Source organism: Primulina huaijiensis, chromosome 11 (genome assembly GCF_012295235.1).
Source record: "Primulina huaijiensis isolate GDHJ02 chromosome 11, ASM1229523v2, whole genome shotgun sequence".
Lineage (NCBI taxonomy): Eukaryota > Viridiplantae > Streptophyta > Magnoliopsida > Lamiales > Gesneriaceae > Primulina > Primulina huaijiensis.
Window position 1 is genome coordinate 23,999,221 of NC_133316.1, and position 19,163 is coordinate 24,018,383.

The following is a 19,163-nucleotide window of genomic DNA, read 5'->3' on the forward strand; positions in this document are numbered from 1 at the left end:
AGGTTTGGTTACCGGAGCAAGTCACCGGGTTGGGGAATGTTCTTCTTTCTGCATTCAAGACATCTTATTGAATAATTTCTTTATAATATATATTATAATTATTGCAATATATATTCGAAATTATTTTTAGTATTTGTCGAAATTAAATAATTCATAGAAAACAATTATGGTCTAAGACTCTAAATCTGTTGCTTGGAAGTGTAATGACAAGTTGTATTTATGTTCTAAGAAATAACAAGAAAATCTAAATCTAAAAATAATAAAAGTAAGGCCTCATTTGTTCCAATTTCTAAGCTGTGTCACTGTTTCTACATCATAAAATATTTTTTTTATCCTTCATATTTTACCAAAAATTCGCCATTTTCCTCTGATTTATTTTACGCCTGTTTTCATATTTATTGTTTTTAAAAATGTTTTTACTATTCTAACTTCGTGTGTGTGTTATCCTTAAAAATTAATATCTTTTTGCAACATTTATCAATTACTGGATATTCAAATTATATTTCACATACTTCTGATTAACTATTTATTATTCAATCACTATTTGCATATTATTTATTTTTGTTTGGTTATGTTGTTTTCATTTATTTTTATTATAAAAATAAGTTTTGACCATTTCCACCAAAAATGTATTTTTGTGTGTGTGTGTGTGTGTTTTAATACAAATGTTTTTTGACTCGTAAATCTACAACTAATTATTAGTTCCTCAAACTTCAAAAAACCAAAATCATTTTCAATAAATAATAATAAATTGTAAAAATATAAATAGATCCAGAATAACACCTCCAAATATTCATGGGCATCGATAAAACCAAAACATGGACTTAATAATTGTTCCGAAATTTCCTAGGATGGACATAACTAAAAGTTTAAAACTGCATTCGGATTTGATAGCTCATTACTTGAATTTTTCCTAGTAACCTTTTCCCTAAAAAAAAAACACATCATTACGCAGTGATTCAGTGGCTGAGCAAGAAAATACGGTGAGAGGTTTCATTGGGAAGGTAAAGATTTGCAACACAATTAATCATCCAAGAATTAACATGGCCAAACTCTACTGTTAAAACTAAATCTATGGCTATATATAGAGATAGATATTAGAAATCCATATACAAGCACCACTTAGTTTTCTGATTCCGTCTGCAAACACCGCGTGCCTTCTGCAAGTCCTTTTGGTTCTCTCTTCTTTTTATTGTGTTTCTTTGCTTCTTTTCCTTATTCACTCCATTTTGCTTGTGTCTGTTCAGAGAGAGAGAGAGAGGCAAAATATATTTATATATAGGGTGAGTAAAAATTTCTAATGGTCATGATGATAAAAACAACACAGCACAGTAGTATGCCACAATTCGAAAAAGAAGAGATAAACCTGAACAGTTTGCTTTCTCAGACCCATCCATGAACCAACGAACCCTTAATCGACTGACTAAAAAGTCACTACCATTAATTTTACAACAACTATTTAGGATTTCCTGTAAAAAGACTGAAACAAGTAGCATAAAATTCGGGAGGCCCCTGCACAGAGATACCTTCAAAAAGAGAAAAAGATTGCTTATGCGTGTGTACAACAGGAAGGAGAGAGAGAGAGAGTAGGGATGCGAGTACGTTATCTTTGAGGGTTTATACTCATTTTACAAGAAGCAGGAGGTCTAAAGAAAGAGAAGGCGAAAACCCACATACGTAGAAATACGCAGTAGATTGTGTGATGGAGGGTGGTGAGGGCTCAGGTAACATGAACACTTCTTTCAGGGGAACTTCTTTCATGGGTTTTGGAGATAACGGAAATGGGTTTTGTCCCATGATGATTATGCCTCAGGTGGCTGCTACTGACCCTAATGGGGACTGCAGCCAGACCATATTTCTACCTCTTCCATCCACTAACCAACAAGACCTCAATCGCAACAGCAGCTCCGGCGGCGGCGGCGGTTCTATGATGCTTGAACATAACATTAATACGAGTACTGGGTATTATTTCATGGAAAGCGACGGAGATGCTGGCAGCTGCTCCGTCAAGTCAAAGATCATGGCTCATCCACACTATCCTCGCCTCTTGGCTGCCTATGTTAATTGTCAAAAGGTAAAAATATCGTAAATACTTTTTTCTTAACTGCAATTTTGGAAATAATCGAGGATATTAAATTGTGTTCACTCGTACGTCTTTGAGAATGAAGTGATAGGCGATAGAGACAGTTAAATCATGGTCTCTGCCCAACTGATGATGGGTGCTCTATATTGAGACAGATAGGAGCGCCGCCTGAAGTGGTCGCGAAGCTCGAGGAAGCTTGCGCGTCCGCCACCGCGATAGGCCGCAACGACAGAAGCCGCGTCGGGGAAGATCCGGCACTTGACCAATTCATGGAGGCATACTGTGAAATGCTGGCAAAGTATGAGCAAGAACTCTCGAAACCCTTCAAAGAAGCCATGCTTTTCCTTTCGAGGATTGAGTGCCAGTTCAAAGCCCTTACTTTATCTCACTCTGATTCTGGTGGCAAGCCCTCTACTCTCTCTCTTTTGATTCTTATCTTCTTTTTTTTTTTTTCTGTTTATAAGCGGATGAAATTTATTCTTCTCATCTCACTGTATATACTATCAAATTACTACTTTATTTTCTGTGATTTACATAGGGAATGGACGTCTGCACGTGCATGTTTCCAAGAAAATGTTTATTTGGATTTACCTTTGTTAGTGTGTATTTCCAGATGCTACTTCATCTTCTGCAAGTACATTCTTCAGGTTGCTGTGTCGTTTCTTTAGGTTCACTCACGATTTGTGAATTTAACCAAGCCCATTTTTCAATAATCCTTCTTGTAATGTGGCACGACGTTTATCAAGCAATATTGAGGCTGAAGGTCAAAATTTATGTTTACAAGTGAACATTGTGTTTGGTTCTTGTAGTTTCCCCACGTGGAAAAATTTAATCAGAATCTAGTAGTTAAGTCACTCCTTGATATTAAAAATATTTCAATTTATATAGATTTCTAGAATTAGGTTAAAAACGTGTGCTTGTATAGGTAACGGGACTAAAAATTTGGCTCGAAACTTGTTTTCATTTTCTTTAATGCGTTCAAGGACTTTGAACCATATGGATCTTTGAATAACCTTCTAAGTTCTAAAATTTCCTTAATTCGAGGTTGATACAAGAGAGTGAGGACTGTGTGCGATTGCCAGTGCACGTTTTCTTGTTATTACAATGGAGTTTCGCTTGAATGTCGAAATCATGTTAGTGTAATACATTTGTGGCTGTTACTCGATGGTTCCTGGACGCCTACTTAATGCATGCTTGTGGACATCTGCACCATGTTTGATTTGGTGAATCCATGGTTTAATTGCATGAATAGTTCTTTTCGTGTTTCTTTCAGGTTGTATTAGGATTGAGATATTTGTTCATTTACTATATATATAATTAAGATCTTTCGAATGTAGAAAGAAATGTTTCTATGTACTTGTGCCAGCTTTCTGGTGGGGCATGGACTTGAAGATAGTCAACTATGTGAGGAAGACACATTGATACGCCTAAAGTCTATAAAAGAAGCCTATGGTTGGCTTATTAAGGATTAGCTAACCAGTGTGTTGATCGATAGATAGATAGATATGTTTTCTAAGCTTAAAATATTTGTGCTCTACAAATATCTTCAATAATGAGCCTTTAAATTTTACAGCACGCATGTGACTAATAGATTTAAATAATATTGATAATCTTTTTGAAATCGCACTTGGTTAGATCCTGACTTGGGCACTCCATTGGGTGGAGAGGGAGCTTTTTTTATTATTTCAACAAACTTTGTTAGTGTACCAGCCGCGGGTGGTAGTTGTTGAGCTTGCACTTTTAGTTATTTGATTTGATGATTGTTTTAAGCTAAACTGGGAATGACCACTAGTATAACTGAAGTGTGATGATTTAAAAATATAGTGTCTGTTATTTAATATACAGTTTTGATATGATGTCTACCTATCGTGTTCACCAATGAGGTAACACTCATCTATTGGATGTACAATAGAATATACTTCATAACATCCGATTGATGAATATCTGTTCGTTTGTGGGCATGGTGGGTGGACAAAATATCAAAATTGATATTACACATAATATTATCGGTGCTTGAAATATCTATTTTGCTGGATGATCGCATTCACTTCTTCTCTATCCTGTTTCCATCAGCCAATTTTGAGAAAACTGCCGTTTCAGTTTTTCCAATCTTAATTTGTGGTATGATAAGCTTCATATTCTATTTTTTAGGCATTAAATCTTATTTTAAGTAATGGTAAGGGTGGCATTGATATAATTATGTGGGAATTATATATTTTGGCTTGGACAGGGCTAACCGCTCGTTATGTCACAGCTTGTGGCGAAGCAGTGGACATAAATGGTTCGTCGGAAGAAGAATTTGACGTGAATAACAGTTTCATCGACCCCCAAGCAGAAGACCGTGAACTGAAAGGTCAGCTCTTGCGAAAATATAGTGGATACTTGGGCAACCTCAAACAAGAATTCATGAAGAAACGAAAGAAAGGCAAGCTGCCTAAAGAAGCAAGGCAACAGTTACTCGACTGGTGGAGCAGACATTACAAATGGCCTTATCCATCTGTATGGATATCTATCCCCCCCTATGTCTTGCATTTTCGTGCATTTTACTACACTCGTGATCAACTATTGAAATTTGGTGGCAATTAATGTAGGAATCTCAGAAACTATCCCTAGCCGAATCAACAGGCCTGGACCAGAAGCAAATAAACAACTGGTTTATTAACCAAAGGAAACGCCATTGGAAACCGTCTGAGGATATGCAGTTCGTGGTTATGGACGCCGCTCATCCTCACTACTACATGGACAATATTTTGGGCAATCCGTTCCCAATGGATATTTCTCCTTCGTTTCTTTGATTCGATGATGAACTGGAGACTTAAATAGATAAGCATGCTAGCGAATCTATCAATTGCTATTTAAATTGTACTTGTTTGATGATAATGTTATATATTTCGTATTACTGTAACTGCTCTAAGATTCTAGTACGTACTAGTAGAACTAAATTTGGAACCCCCGAATATTAAGTATTATTTGTAATCTTCTTTGCTGGTAGTTCTATTTTGTTTTCAAGTTCTTGTTTCGTTACTGCTCATGCATTAATCTATTTGTCTACTTTCTTGATAAATTTCGTCCATTATAAACAGTATTATGGGATGAATTTATTTTAGAGTAGACAACATTGAAAATTTTTGCTAAAATTAACGTAAACTGTTGTCTTGCGATTTATCCAGTTGTTTTTTGCTTGAATTATGTTTACATTCGATTTTATTTACGAGTAGATATCTCAATTACTCTAGTTTCATGAATGCAGATTGATAATATAAACATCTTTAAACTATTATACGCGTGTAATAATTTCTTGAATATATATGCTTTAACTGCTTATTAAGTGCATACTACGGTGGGTTTACCGTTCTCTCGGTCTAATTTTTTTCTAAATTAAATATAAATTTCTAATTTATTTCATATTTACAAATAACCTCTAGATTAAAGTGCAACATAAAATTTATAACGTTAATTAATCACTACTTCTAAAAATTTTCGTAAATGTTAAACTAAAATTTTAACTAATATTATATGTAGAATATCTTCTCTCAAAAAATTAAGATCAAGATATAACTATTTTATATGCATGCATCAAATTAATAACCACAAAGTAGATATATGTGCATGCGTATATTAGTAATGAAAATATCAACAATTAAATTCAAACAAGATTTATACTATTCACAATATAATAAAAAAATTCTATTTACTTTTTGTAATTAACTTAAAATTATGTCACTTTTTAATTTTCAGTTATTGGAAAAAAAATTCGTGCACATGTTGGCCTCAAATAAGCAGAGCTAGTTTTGACAATTTAAGTTATTTTATGCATATTTGAAGACAAGAGTACATCAAAATTTCAGTTCCATGAATATACCACTGATGTTCAGCAAATGATGTCGAACAAAAGAGATCGATCACATCAGGTGATTAAAACAAGGTTTAAAGATGTGATATGATGAATACATGAAAAAAAAAGAGTCCACTCCAATGACATGAATTCTTAGGTTCTAAGTATTCACAATATTGTTAATAATCTAAAGAATGATTTTATATGATTAAATATATCTTCCAAAGTAATCAGATCAAAATGTTACAGAACCTCAGATAACACTCATATCACAACAAAACTTAAGCCGTATAACACATACAATCCCGACATCGAGGATATCTGTATACACTTCTTCCGATGGGCCGTGAAAACACACGTTTATTTTGTCTCACGGCCTTCCTCACTCTCGTCTCAAATACCTTCCACTCTATTGTGTTGTTTTTCACAAAAATGTCAGCAAGCCTCCGTTTGTTTGGCCTGATTGATGGCATCTTCCCCCCACCATAATAGATTCGATAACCTGCTACTAGAGAAGAAAACTGACTGCCAGAGTCTGTCATGGCAAATACGTCTGAAGCTGTGCAAACTATGAAGTCAAGTGCAGCCAACTGCAAAAAAATTTCACTCATAAGGAACTAAATAACCGTACTTCGAGAAACATTATCCATCTTAGGCAAACGTGACAACCCAAATAGGAAAGGATGAAAAACTCATCCCGCAATTACATTTAACAATACGATTGAAGCAGAACAACAATAGATGGTAAATTTCAATTTTACCTGAGATGAGAAATTTGCAAATGGCTCGATCTCAGCAGAAGAAAGCAAGTTTTCTTTGGTTACTAAATTAGGAAACAATGTTGTCAAGGCTGCCAATCTCGACTTCCCTCCATAAATATGAGCCCCTGCAAGGTATATGTGAGACCTCCGGTTGAAACCAAGGGCCGCAAGCATGAGCACTGTCTCCTCCGGCATTAACGGGCATAGTCCTTCCGATCTTAAATCTGTCGGGGAGGGTAACCTGCGTGAGACATTTGCGTCAAGAACCATGTGATAATGGCAGACACATCCGTAAGTCTAAATGTGAATACTTCAAAACCCTCAATCACCATATATACCTGCAAAAACTAGTTCAATACACAAGAAAGAACAAACTTGGATAACTACTCCAAAAAAATGCATTTCTCAGAAGTCGGTGGCTGGCTTTAGTCTCAATAATCTGGAACGAGTTCATAAAACTCAAATCAATACTGAAGTACATACCTTTTAGTCTTCTTCAGCTCTGCCAATGCAGGAAAATGGATATCCCTGTAAGCCTCTAATTCTTGCATTTCTTCTTCACCTCCACCAAATTCACACAAAGAATGAGCCACCATGTCAATTTCAAATCTCAGATGTAAGGCCAAGTATCTAGATGTTTTAGCTGCATGAACTTTTTGCCCCTTCATCTTTGACTTTGAAAAAGGGCCAACAAGATAATGGTCCAAAAGTCCCAAGCCGGTATCATTTTGACGCATTCTCTGAATCAGCAGAGCGCCCATTTCTTGTAATTTTGGAACAAACCTCAGGGCATAAAAATTGCATCTGCATCGAAGTCTCTAGATGATGTTCTTTAATTAGGAAGCAAAGTGGAAAAACATGCAACGAGAATGAAGAAGCAAAATTATAATTTGGAAGGATAGAGAGTCCAGACACTTTATAGGTTGGCATAAACCGATAAGGTAAAAGCTATTAATATACCTGTATTTGACGTGGTATGGGATCAGATGCTAATCGGTTCCCAAATCCAACAAAATGGACGACTCTGTTACGGTGTAAAACGGGAAGAATATTTTTCAAATAAAAACTTGGCTTAGCCTCTTTTACCACATCTATATCTGTCACCTGAAATGAAAGTTAATGTATTATGCTACAGCATTTGTAGTAGGGGCACACATGACTCGAGCTCATGCCCGACTAAGAAACTGAGCTTGAGCTTCATGAGCTCTTAATAAAAAATGGTCGAGCTTTATATCAAAACTAGCGAGCTTGGGTCACAAGCAGACTCACGAGCTTACTAGTTACGTGAGTTTATAAATTTTGTTCACGAATATATACGTGAGCTCATATCCAAATTTGGCTTGCGAGCTCGAATTCAAAATGTATTTGTGAAATTTATCTAAAAATATAATTTAATATTTTTATATAAGAACAATATTATATATTAAATAAAAAGTATTAAATCTTATATATGTTATTAAAATTCCAAACAATAACTAAAAGCTTGAGAGTTGGCTTGTTAGCTCAAATCAAGCTGACTACTAAGACTCTAAGCCAGCTCAACTTATCTTACAACCCCGATTTGGATTACAAGAACAAATTTTAATTGGAATTAAGTATCTAGAATAAATTGAAATGGAATCTCACCACACTTCCAAGGGCATTTAAGTCTAATGACTGCAATTCCTTTGGAAGTTTCTTGACAATTCGAATATCAGGCTTCAAGTAGTTGATGAAATGCTCCTCCTGGTATATATCCCCGAACTGACTATGAGATTACAAAATTTGGTCATCAATGTATTGCTCAGAGAACACAATAGATACTCGACATCACAATAGATGGAGAAACTCATTTAAAAGCAAAAAAACACTTCAAATGAAGTAGTGATGTGGCCGGAAAATAATAGTGGCCGAAAAACTAGGAAAAATTCGTTCAATATGACATAGTTAAAAGCGCGTGTATCAAAAGAACACCAGACAACCCTTGCAAAACCAAATCTATCAAACAGCACCTGGAATCTCTCCAAACACTGCTGTACATAAATTTGGGAAGAACAAGTGTTGCATTAAGTAACCTAGCAATAGCAACAGAATTGCACACCTGTTATCAACCACGTGAATTAATTAGGAAATAGAAATGGTTTCATTTAATTATAAAATTTGAAAAAAATAAAAACAATATATATGAAGCATAGGGCTTCCAAAATGAAAAGAGGAAACACATACAGCAACTCGCTGCTGATTTATTCCACCATTTGCGGTGACCACTATATAACCATTGTCACCCTCTGAAATTAAAAATAACTGCAGAATTAGGCATCATATAACTATGAAATATCAGTCAAGCACAAGATTCTGTAATTTCACAGAGAGAGAGGAGAGAGAGACCACTAGGTTTCCAATCTCTTGTATGAGAACAAGGAGTCCAGGAAGAAGCACGGATGTAAGGTTCCACCCACAAGTCCTTAGGCTCAGGCTTGTTCTGTTCCTGCATATTAAAACATATTCAACCTAAGAGAGAATATGAAAACACAATAATCAAACTCATAACATCCCATGAGATCAAGGTTAAAAAAAGTTGAACCTCAAGTTTGAACATACCTCAGCTAATGCATGAGCAGCCTTAGACAAAAGCCTCACAAATATTGTTTTCTGAGGTTTTCTCCCTCTACCAAGCTTTTCTAACTCTCCCTACATCCATACAAAACACTGTCTTGTATAATATCATTTGCAACATATAATAGAACATTATAAGAAAAAGAGTGCTGATATTTTCAACATTCAGATTGACAACCATTCTCATTACCACCCCAGTTTAGATTAGATGAACTAAAGGAGGAAATTGTTAAGATGATTCGCTAATGAGTGTCCAAAGTGGTCCTGTTAAGTAGTCTTCGTACTAGAAAATAGGAAGTTCCTATTGATAAGTTGACAACTCCATCAAGGAAATTAACTAATCTCCAGTATAAACAATTGTGACAACTAAATAAAACCATCTGGTCCATCTCCATGGACACAAATTGTTAGTAGGCCATTCAAAATCTTTATCCTTTCGGGGCACAAATATTTGTAGATACCCTAATAGACCCCAAAGAGTCAACTTTAACATATGGGAACCGTATATTTTCGGGAAATTACGAGAAAAGAGGAAGAAAGAATTAATGACAAAAAAAGAACAGCATACCCGGATAGATACGGTGGAAGAATTTGCTTTCAACAACTTAACCTTGATTTCCTCAAGGGTTCGACCCGGTTCTTGGATTCGAGAAAGCATCCACCAATTCATCAAGAAAAAAGAACCAATCAAAACCGCCAATCCAATCGTCTTCTTATTCCTATACCACACCTTTATCTTGGCTTTGTTCATTTTCTTGGTATCAATTACAGCACCGCAAAGAAACCCATCAAACCACGTCGTCGAAGAGTCGGGTGAGAGGGAAAAGGCCGAGAATCTGGTCGGGGGCAACGACCCGAAAGAATTGACAGGTGAAGAACCGCTCAGACGGGCCGGACTACTTGACTTCCGGGAATGAACCCGAAACCCTGAAATTGGTGGATCATCGCCATATTCTTCGTTGGACGTGTTGCCACTTGTCGTGGTGAGGTCGGAGAGATTGGAGTGGGACATCCCTGCTCTTTTCCAATAAGCTTCGGATTTTTTTTCGGAATAAATCAAAGATTGATCGATACATAACTTAAGACCGAAGATCTAGCCCTTTATATTTAGATAGATGGAGCTTCAGGGCCTCTCTTTAAAAAAGTGGGTGGAGGTCAAAATGCGACACGATCCATCAACCCGACACGATCCAACACGAAAAAAATCAGGTTCGGTTTGGGGTTTTTTGGTTCGGGTCGGGTTCGGGTTGGGTGGGTTCGAGTTAGTGCTANTAATTTTTTTTAAAAAAAATAAAAAAAAATCGGGTTAGACGGGTTCGTGTTCGGGTTGCTTAGAGTTTGGGTTGGGAAAAAAAAAATTCGCGGGTTGACCCGAAACCCGACCCGATTGACACCCCTATCTTTAGTAGGGTCAAAATATTTATCCAATGATTGCAAATTGATCTCTTTTTTCAAAATTGCACAATATATCACATCATAACAAAGGTGTTCATCCATCTGTTCGATTCGATTCGATTTTTATTTCGATTTTTTCGATTTTCGATTTTACAAATATATAATTCGATATCAGAACCATTTTTCTTCAGTTCGGTTCGATTTTCTACCGAAATGATTCGGTTATTTCGGTCGGTTATTTCGGTTCTGATACAATTATATAAATTAATAAGATAAATATATTATAAAATATAATATATTATCTTTTTACATGATTTCTTAGTAAAACATTTAAATATAAAGTCTAAATGAATTACATAAACAACAATCAACAAAATATTATTCAAAATAATTCATCATTTACTAATATCATCTCAAAAAATATATAATAAAAATAAAATTATTAATTTAATGAAATTTCAATTTTTTCGATCGGTTCAGTTTTGACATATATAATCCGAAACCGAACCAAATAAATTTCGATTTTAACATTTATGTTCGAATTATAAAATTCATTTTTCGGTTCGATTCAATGTTCGATTTTTTTGGTTTGGATTTTCGGTTTTTTCGATTTTATCCGAAATTTAAACGCTCTATCAAAAAGTACAAGCCTTTTTTGAAACCACTGGATAAATCGTTGAGGTAATATCCCAAGATAGAGCCCAAAACTAACATACTTATTACATAAAAATTGTTACATGAATAAATACACCATTTGACATATTGATTTTTCTAAATAATTTTAAAACACATTTGACATATTGTTCATGATTCAGAGACGCATTCGGTTATTACATTCCCTAAAACACCATTTGACACAGAGCTATGCGTATAAAGTAAATGAAAACAAAGTGGACATGCATGGCAAACGTTTGTGAGATGTATCCAACATGTTTTATACAAAAATGAGCATTCAGTTATCAATATTTCCAATTTTGGGGAAAAAGATTTAGTATTCACAATATCATTTTTCCACAATCATTTGTCCGAACCAATAACAAATTTTAGTCAATGGAAATCTCGTGAAATAGTGGGAAGCACTTCCATAAATCGTGCCACGGCATGCGTTATACAGCCTGTTTTTAATTCACTAACTTCTGCCTTTATGCTTGAGATCATGCTTCCAACTCTCATTATATTTTACTTGACAGCTGCTAACAGCCCAATATAAAATTATAATATGCATCCCAAATTTTACAAATGTATAGCAACAATTTTCTCACGGTGAAGCAACACAATTACATTTCTTGACAGCCCCTTATTATGTTCCTTTTCACTGATTTACTTCCTTTGTGGCCTCTGGACCTTCGCACAACTTTCAAAAAAATTGCAAAGGATTTTGGATACATGCTACTGCAAGTCATCTGCTTCATGATCTGGATTCTTGAATGCAAAACCCGAATCCTCACTGGGTTGTCTCTTGACGATCACTGCCCTTTGCATCAACCGAACCAGGGCTTGCACGACTTCAGACATGGGAGGTCGAAATTCAGGCTCAGGCTGCATTGGATTTATTATTTAGTTTCAATTTCAAACTCTGAACACAGTGGCCTACTGTGCCAAGCCATAAGTCTAAGAGCAAAAGCGATTTCAAAAGACACTAATATATTAGGTGAGAAAGCATCTCAAACTTGTGAACTATTTCTCAATTGCTAGTGAAATCGCTGAGACATCATCACATAATACTAGTGCGAGGCCTTACCTGAACACAGAGGGCAATGATATCTGCAAAACGGCTCAAAGACTTGGCCGGATACATTCCATTTAAGATAGGGTCAACCATCTTTGATAAAGCATCGATATCGTGGAGTTGAGGAGTGGCCCATCTCACAAGTGACTGTTCTGATCTCACTCTTGAACTGAAAATGGGGATGAATTTGAAGGATCATAGAACAACAAAAGTTGATGTTCTGCTGGAATATTTTAAAATCACAGCTATAATAATCATATCATGTAAGCTCTCGTTTTACCTATCAAGCGGTTTCCGACCAGTCAGGAGCTCTAACATAACAACACCAAAACTGTATACGTCGCTTTTTACAGTGTACATCCCGGATAAGGCAAACTCAGGTGCACTGTAGCCAAATGAACCAATCACTTGGGCCGATGAAACCTGTCAACATTGGGAGGAAATGTTATGTTATAAACCTTTTTTGCTCGCCAATCAATAATTTCAAAGATTTTAGACAAATCAATGAGCAAGAGACCCAACCAAACAACCCATGCATTTTCTAGTCCGTCATGTAAGTGATTTTGACCTCTAAGATCTACAAAGAAAGACTCTATAAACCAACATACATCCCACAAGAATGTAACTAAATGAATAGGAGCAGAAGCCAACTTGATGTACAAATTTACAACATTGTTTTACCTGTCGTTCTGTGTTCGGTGTTAGAGAAGCTAATCCACAATCTGAAAGCTGGGGATTGAACTCATCGTCAAGTAAAATGTTTGCGGACTTCAAGTTTCTATGTACAACGGAAGGCAAACACACTTCGTGCAAGTACCTACCAAAAAGAGCTGAACTTCAATATTCAAGCCAGAGGGAAGGAGAACATGTGAGTGCATGAGTGTGTTTAAAGTTCTTTCCATGCACAACATACTCCAAAGCCCGAGCAGTGCCAAGTGCTACTCTAACACGTGCATTCCATGTCAGCATTTTGCTCCTCTCATCAGCATAGTGCAGCATATCATGTAAGTTACTATTTCCAATATATTCATGAACCAGAAGACGTTGCCCGTGCTCTGCACAGTATCCTGCCAGTGCAACAATATTTGGATGCCTCAGACGTGACATATTAGAAATGGCTTCAAGAAAATTATCTTCTTCCTGCAGAGACAATGCTGCACTGTCTATCTTTTTTATGGCCATAATCTGGAAAAGAACATTTAAAACATATGTAACATCCAAGCACAAGAATTTTAGGTCAATGACACACAATCACATGCCACAATGTTAAAATGTCATCAACATCATTTCAAATCAATAGCATCAGGGGCTAAAAATATGCAAAGTTGAATCATCAATTCCATGCATGATGTCAGTTAACACCAAAAATTACAGTTTATTTAATTGAAATTTATAGACAGGTGGAAAAGCAAGGCAGAACATATCCATCAAATTGCGTTGCACTGATTGTATCACATTATTAGGTAAATTCACATGAAAATATTGTAAATGTTCTTCCCAAGAACAAGGGAAATTACCTTCCCATTGGGAAACTCTGCCCTATAGACACGACCAAGGGAACCTTCACCAATCAGATTTTCCTGACTAAAGCTATTAGTTGCAGTTTGAAGAGTGGCAACTGTAAAAGAAGTGGCGGTTATTGGGGACTTCACTCTTTTGACAGATCCATTTTTTCCCTGTAATCGTTCAATTGTCATGTTTTCCATTGCTGTGGGCTTCAGATCAGATACAGTGGCTGTTGGCTTCGCACGGCGCTCTTGCATCTCTGTGTTCACTTGGGACCAAAAAGAGTGCGAGATGAATTGATAAAATGAGTATATACAAAAGGACAATAAACAGGAATCATGTCTACATTTGATAAAATTTATCAAATCTACATATATTAAAGAATGGTTCTATGTACTTCAGATTTTTGTTTAACACTAGTTACAAGAAATGATTCTTTCATATGCCAAAAGAGTGACATTAGTGCACAATGACAGCAACAGTTTTATACATGGATGGCATATTTTCATTAGGTGGTTTCAATTGCACGTGTTATGTAAAAGAGCAGCGAAACACCATATAGTTGAATCCATATTAACAAATTAGACATATTTATACAATGAATCACGCTTAGAGGAGGTACTACCTTTATCATTGCTGGGAAGGGTTCCCACTGAGGTTCGTGCAGAAATTTCCTTCTTGGATTCCCTTCGAAGGCAAAAAACTAGGGCAAGAAGCAACAAAATAGTTGCAGACAAAGATCCTAGAACCCACCCCAATATGCTCCCTGTTGTTAACCCATTCTTCTTATTTCCATTTCGAGCATTAGATTCAGGTGTATGACCACTTTTAGGAGTGTGATTGCTCCCGTTGCCGGAGCGACCTGGAGGAGGTGGGGTATACGGTGGAGGAGGAGGAGCAGGACCATTAGCAAACCCATTTCCATCATATCTGATATAAGACAAGTGTAGGATCAGAATTTTTTCCTAGAGCAAGAGCATTACGTCTACTATCTGATTAGTTCACTTCTAAAATAACTGCACAACTCACACAAAATTGGTGACCGAATTTAGTTCCTGGGGTATCCAGCCACTAAAATTATTGTTAGCAACATTTCTGCAGACATCAGCATAATGAGCAACTTATCAAAGCCATTAAGTTCGTCCAATTTTCCTCAGATTTAGCAAATGAAATGATACTTGATATGTGGAGTGCAACACTTACAAATCGATTAAAGGCAGACCGACGAGAACATTGAGAGAACCAGTAAGTTTATTGTTCTGCACTCGACTGTGAAAATGAAGATATGAAGATGTACATAGAGGAGCAAAAAAATAAAGAGAACGTGAAAACTGGGAAAAAAACTCGAAACAGGTCATAATTGCCATACTCACAGAGTTGAAAGATTGGTTAGAGTGCTGAAGGAAGGTGGGAGATCTCCAGTAAAATTATTGAATGAAATGTCCCTGCAATTGCATCGCAATAATTATATACTTACAAAATGAACAGATCCTGAAACAGATAGTGGTGGTCCAGCACCGAACATAGATGAGCAGGATACTTTGAAAATGTTTGTTCCTGCTTCTAATTATAACAAATCTTTGTTTTAACATTGATTGCAAAGGGCACGTCTGTTTGTAACAAATGAACCAGAACTTCCGATTAGAGCCACTATCGTGAATCATGGGTGCAATAATTGGTAAATAAAATATGTACAAAGATAATAACCTCACCATTTAAGTATGCTAGAACATATAATACAAGTACTTTAAAAGCTCAGAAACAACAAAAACTGATCAAGGGTACAATACATGAGAAGAGACAAACTCAAAGAAGATTTACATTTCTATGAATGAGAAATATCGGAATATTTTGTATAATGATCGAGCGAAATTTCAAATGAACAAAAAGGAATAGATGGAGATTAAAGCATAGACCAATATTCACGAACTGGTATTCAGAAATATAACTGACTTACAAGTTTGCTAGAGCAGAATGATTGGCAAACAAATCTCCAACTCCCTGAGACAAAATATTTCTGCTAACATTCCTATACCATAAATAACAGGTGTTAGGCATTAAAATAACCAAAGACATATGGCTCACACTATAAGAAATGTCAAATATGAGTCAGAAAAACTATGCCACTTACAGGTAAGTAAGTGAGGTCATACTAGAAAGAGAATAAGGAAGGTTCCCGCTTATGATGTTGTTTGCAAGGTTTCTGCCACAAGATAGAACAAGCTTTAGTAAAAACTGATGATGGAAATCAAGTATTAGCGACTACAAAAAGTTGAGTCCTCGTAAGATATCAAATTACAGGCTTGTCAGGTTTGGTGGTAGCTGATACGGAATTGAATCATGGATACTATTGCCACTCAAATCCCTGCAACCAAAGAGTGAAAGCTTGAGATGAAGAGCATTGGTAATACTTTATTCATATAAGTTAGAGAGCTCTCATACAATGACTTTAGTGACACAAGGTTATTGAGCAAGTATCCCATTGTTCCGCTCAGTCCCAACCCAGACATTTGCCTGTTCCAAATCAATAAAAGTATGTCATCAATCCTGAAATTCAAACAGATTAATGACTCAAAAGACATGTGATACCAGAGAAACAATAAATCTGGGACATTAAAACTCACAAAGACACTACAGAAGAACCTTGGCAGATAACTCCCTTCCACAACTCTCCACAGGGATCACCGCCGCTGGATCTCCATCCTGTTAGCTGCCAAGGACTATTCAATGAAGTGTACAAAATTTGAAGCCCTTGTACTGCATAGAGGCAGGACAGACCAGGTCAAACAAATTTAAATCCACGTTAGCTGAACATAATCAAGGGCAACCAATCCATACGGGATTTATAGCTTCATGTTTGTGTATGCAGATCCTAAACAAGGTGATACACACGATGACTATACGTAAAACATAACTGGCCCCATTTGTATGATAAGAATAAATCAAGGCTCTGCTTTTCATGCAGTGATCCCAATGTGTAACCATTTTTTACTATCAAACACAGAAAAAGGAAGGAAAAAACTCAGTTATCTCTGTTTTCCAGACAGATTCCTGTAACATGACTCTGATAATGTAGTTAGACTCATGGAGCAGAACGCACAAGCAGAAACTCAATTATCCAGCAATACCAAGCTAAAAACATGAAACAACTACACAATAGATATTCCCGAGTTAAATTCCTTTTGTCCACGGGAAACGAATATCCTTAATGATTTTAAAATGTAAAATTGAAAGACAAAGATTTCTTCCAACCTATCTTAGGGCTGATTAAAACTCAGTTTGGATACTAAACTCGACACGAACAAATTACAAACAAACACACACATTTTCGATAGATTATCCGTCCACACATCAACATCCTACAGAATTAGGACGTCCATTTTTTCAAGAAATTATTTGATCTTTCATTTTCTTGGAATCCTGAGCTCATTTTAACACTTCTGAAAGATTACATCACGAAATCCTAAAGTTTTCCCCAGACTCGCAGGCATATTATTTCCAACCAGAAACCTTAGCATTCTCCTCTCGCACACATTGGTAGCACCAACTCAACGCACCAAAAAGTGAAAACCTTTTATTAAAAAAAAAAAAAAAAAAAAAAAAGCGAAAAACCTCAGGTTTCTAAAGAGGTAACACGAGCTATTTAGCGAAGTCACCACATTTTACATTAACTCTATAAAGGTTCACCTCAGCCAAATATTTTGTAAGAAACAGAAAACATCTTAAAGCTTCACCATCATTGGGATCGGTAGTAGCATCAACCGGAACACCGAAGCTGAAGATCACCGCCACCCAGATTACCAGAAGGCGAGTGAGGAATAGAGAAGAGATGGCCACCGCTTTCTCCATTACCAGAATGTACAGCGCGTCACAGTTGTGATAACTAAGCAGTCAATGGCGGAGAGCAGCGCAGAATGCGCCGGAAGAGGTGGAGGTGCTATCACCTGTGGGAGGTTTCACAATCGTCAGCTGCACTCATCTGAGATTCACACAGATAGCTTCACTCGTGAAGACACAGAAAACGTAAGGTATTATTCTACTCTAAAAAGAGATGGAACACGATTAAATAAAGAGATTGGGGTCAAAATTGGAAGAACATGCGATTTTCCAATGATCCTATATATTTAAAAAAAAACAAAAGACCACATTACATGGAAACCGAAAGTAAGGGTGTTCAAATTTGGGATAAAATCGAAAAAATCGAAAATTCAAATCGAAAAAACCGAACCGAAAGTCGAATTTTGTAATTCAGATATAAAAGTTAAAACCGAAGTTTATTTGGTTCGGTTTCGGATTATATATGTCAAAATCGAAAAAACCGAAATTTCATTAAATTAATAAAAAAAATTTATATTTATATTTATATTATATGTTTTGATATGATATCTAATGAATGAAAAACTATTTTGAACAATTTTTAGTTGATTGTTGTTTGTTTAATTGATTTAGACCTTATATTTAAATATTTTACTAAGAAAACATGTAGAAAGTTAGCATATTATATTTTACAATATATTTATATTATTAATTATTAATTTAAATAATTATACCAAAACTGAATTAACCGACCGAAATAAGCGAACCGTTTTAATAGAAAACCGAACCGAAGAAAATGGTTCGGATATCGGATTATATATTTCTAAAACCGAAATTAAAAATCAAAAACCGAACCGACCGATGAACACCCCTAACCGAAAGTGCAGGTAAAAATGCATAAATGACTAGATTGTCCTCACCTGGCCAAATACGGGCCACTTGGAGAGGTAACTTTTTAATTAGACTCTTGATTTGGAATGTGTTTCCCATGATGCTTTTTGTTAGTGGAGAAAAGTTTTCTATTGTGACAAAAGCAAATGAAATTTTCTAGTCTTCGCTTTTTTTTAGTTTCCATTATTATTAATTCAGTTCATTTTGAGTTTATAATGTCGAATGATGCCAAGGAAATTAGAGATTTGACCAGAATTCATCATTTCCTTCAAGAAATTCTTTGATCTTTCAGAATGAATAGTGCTTTTGCTTCATCCCAACTTTTGTACTATTAACACAAAATCTTGAAGGCAAATGCATCCCTTACTTGAATTGCAATTTATTTGCTTCTTACTTGTTATGGGCAATCTTCTTATATAGACAAAATCAAGTTAGGTATATATTGTTGATTTTATAAATAGACACTGGATAATATATTTGAAACTTATAAAAATATTAATAAAAAGTCTCAAGTTTTATGATTTGTGACAGCAGATTGTCCGCGGATGCATT

General features: G+C 35.8%; 3 protein-coding genes across 5 annotated transcripts; 1 reads left to right on the forward strand and 2 right to left on the reverse strand.

Moving 5' to 3' along the window:
• Nucleotides 1–1,237: 1,237 nt before the first annotated feature.
• On the forward strand, nt 1,238–5,082 carry LOC140987448 (homeobox protein knotted-1-like LET6). Of its 2 annotated transcripts, none has more exons than XM_073455954.1 (4): nt 1,238–2,074; nt 2,239–2,485; nt 4,338–4,582; nt 4,675–5,082. In XM_073455954.1, exons 1-4 carry the CDS (start codon nt 1,703–1,705, stop codon nt 4,876–4,878), a joined length of 1,068 nt encoding a protein of 355 aa, XP_073312055.1. In that variant the 5' UTR covers nt 1,238–1,702; the 3' UTR covers nt 4,879–5,082. The 2 variants fall into 2 exon arrangements, with proteins under 2 accessions (XP_073312055.1, XP_073312056.1); XM_073455955.1 differs by having other exon boundaries at nt 2,239–2,482.
• A 1,019-nt stretch (nt 5,083–6,101) lies between these two features.
• LOC140988245 (O-fucosyltransferase 15-like) lies at nt 6,102–10,383 on the reverse strand. The gene is made up of 10 exons (XM_073457254.1): nt 9,843–10,383; nt 9,260–9,349; nt 9,047–9,146; nt 8,885–8,946; nt 8,671–8,759; nt 8,306–8,426; nt 7,640–7,783; nt 7,163–7,497; nt 6,680–6,920; nt 6,102–6,508 (listed from the first exon to the last, which is right to left on the reverse strand). The coding sequence occupies exons 1-10, from the start codon at nt 10,284–10,286 to the stop codon at nt 6,200–6,202; spliced, it is 1,935 nt and encodes a 644-aa protein (XP_073313355.1). The 5' UTR covers nt 10,287–10,383; the 3' UTR covers nt 6,102–6,199.
• A 1,443-nt stretch (nt 10,384–11,826) lies between these two features.
• On the reverse strand, nt 11,827–17,965 carry LOC140988189 (protein STRUBBELIG-RECEPTOR FAMILY 8-like). Of its 2 annotated transcripts, none has more exons than XM_073457164.1 (16): nt 17,639–17,965; nt 16,529–16,661; nt 16,347–16,418; nt 16,204–16,269; nt 16,036–16,107; nt 15,862–15,933; nt 15,278–15,349; nt 15,108–15,173; nt 14,934–14,999; nt 14,530–14,834; nt 13,916–14,172; nt 13,312–13,583; nt 13,080–13,215; nt 12,679–12,821; nt 12,411–12,567; nt 11,827–12,208 (listed from the first exon to the last, which is right to left on the reverse strand). In XM_073457164.1, exons 1-16 carry the CDS (start codon nt 17,751–17,753, stop codon nt 12,059–12,061), a joined length of 2,154 nt encoding a protein of 717 aa, XP_073313265.1. In that variant the 5' UTR covers nt 17,754–17,965; the 3' UTR covers nt 11,827–12,058. The 2 variants fall into 2 exon arrangements, with proteins under 2 accessions (XP_073313265.1, XP_073313266.1); XM_073457165.1 differs by having other exon boundaries at nt 16,529–16,607; nt 17,639–17,963.
• Between the last annotated feature and the right edge of the window lie 1,198 nt (nt 17,966–19,163).

Coding starts and splice junctions, on each gene's coding strand:
- LOC140987448 (XM_073455954.1), top strand. CDS start 1,703: ATGGAGGGTGGTGAGGGCTCAGGTAACATGAACACTTCTTTCAGGGGA. Junction 2,075..2,238: donor CCTATGTTAATTGTCAAAAG/GTAAAAATATCG, acceptor ATATTGAGACAG/ATAGGAGCGCCGCCTGAAGT. Junction 4,583..4,674: donor ACAAATGGCCTTATCCATCT/GTATGGATATCT, acceptor CAATTAATGTAG/GAATCTCAGAAACTATCCCT.
- LOC140988245 (XM_073457254.1), bottom strand. CDS start 10,286: ATGTCCCACTCCAATCTCTCCGACCTCACCACGACAAGTGGCAACACG. Junction 8,947..9,046: donor AAGAGATTGGAAACCTAGTG/GTCTCTCTCTCC, acceptor TTTTAATTTCAG/AGGGTGACAATGGTTATATA. Junction 7,498..7,639: donor CCATACCACGTCAAATACAG/GTATATTAATAG, acceptor AACATCATCTAG/AGACTTCGATGCAGATGCAA.
- LOC140988189 (XM_073457164.1), bottom strand. CDS start 17,753: ATGGAGAAAGCGGTGGCCATCTCTTCTCTATTCCTCACTCGCCTTCTG. Junction 13,584..13,915: donor CAGAGTTTCCCAATGGGAAG/GTAATTTCCCTT, acceptor GTTCTTTTCCAG/ATTATGGCCATAAAAAAGAT. Junction 12,822..13,079: donor CACCGAACACAGAACGACAG/GTAAAACAATGT, acceptor CAATGTTGACAG/GTTTCATCGGCCCAAGTGAT.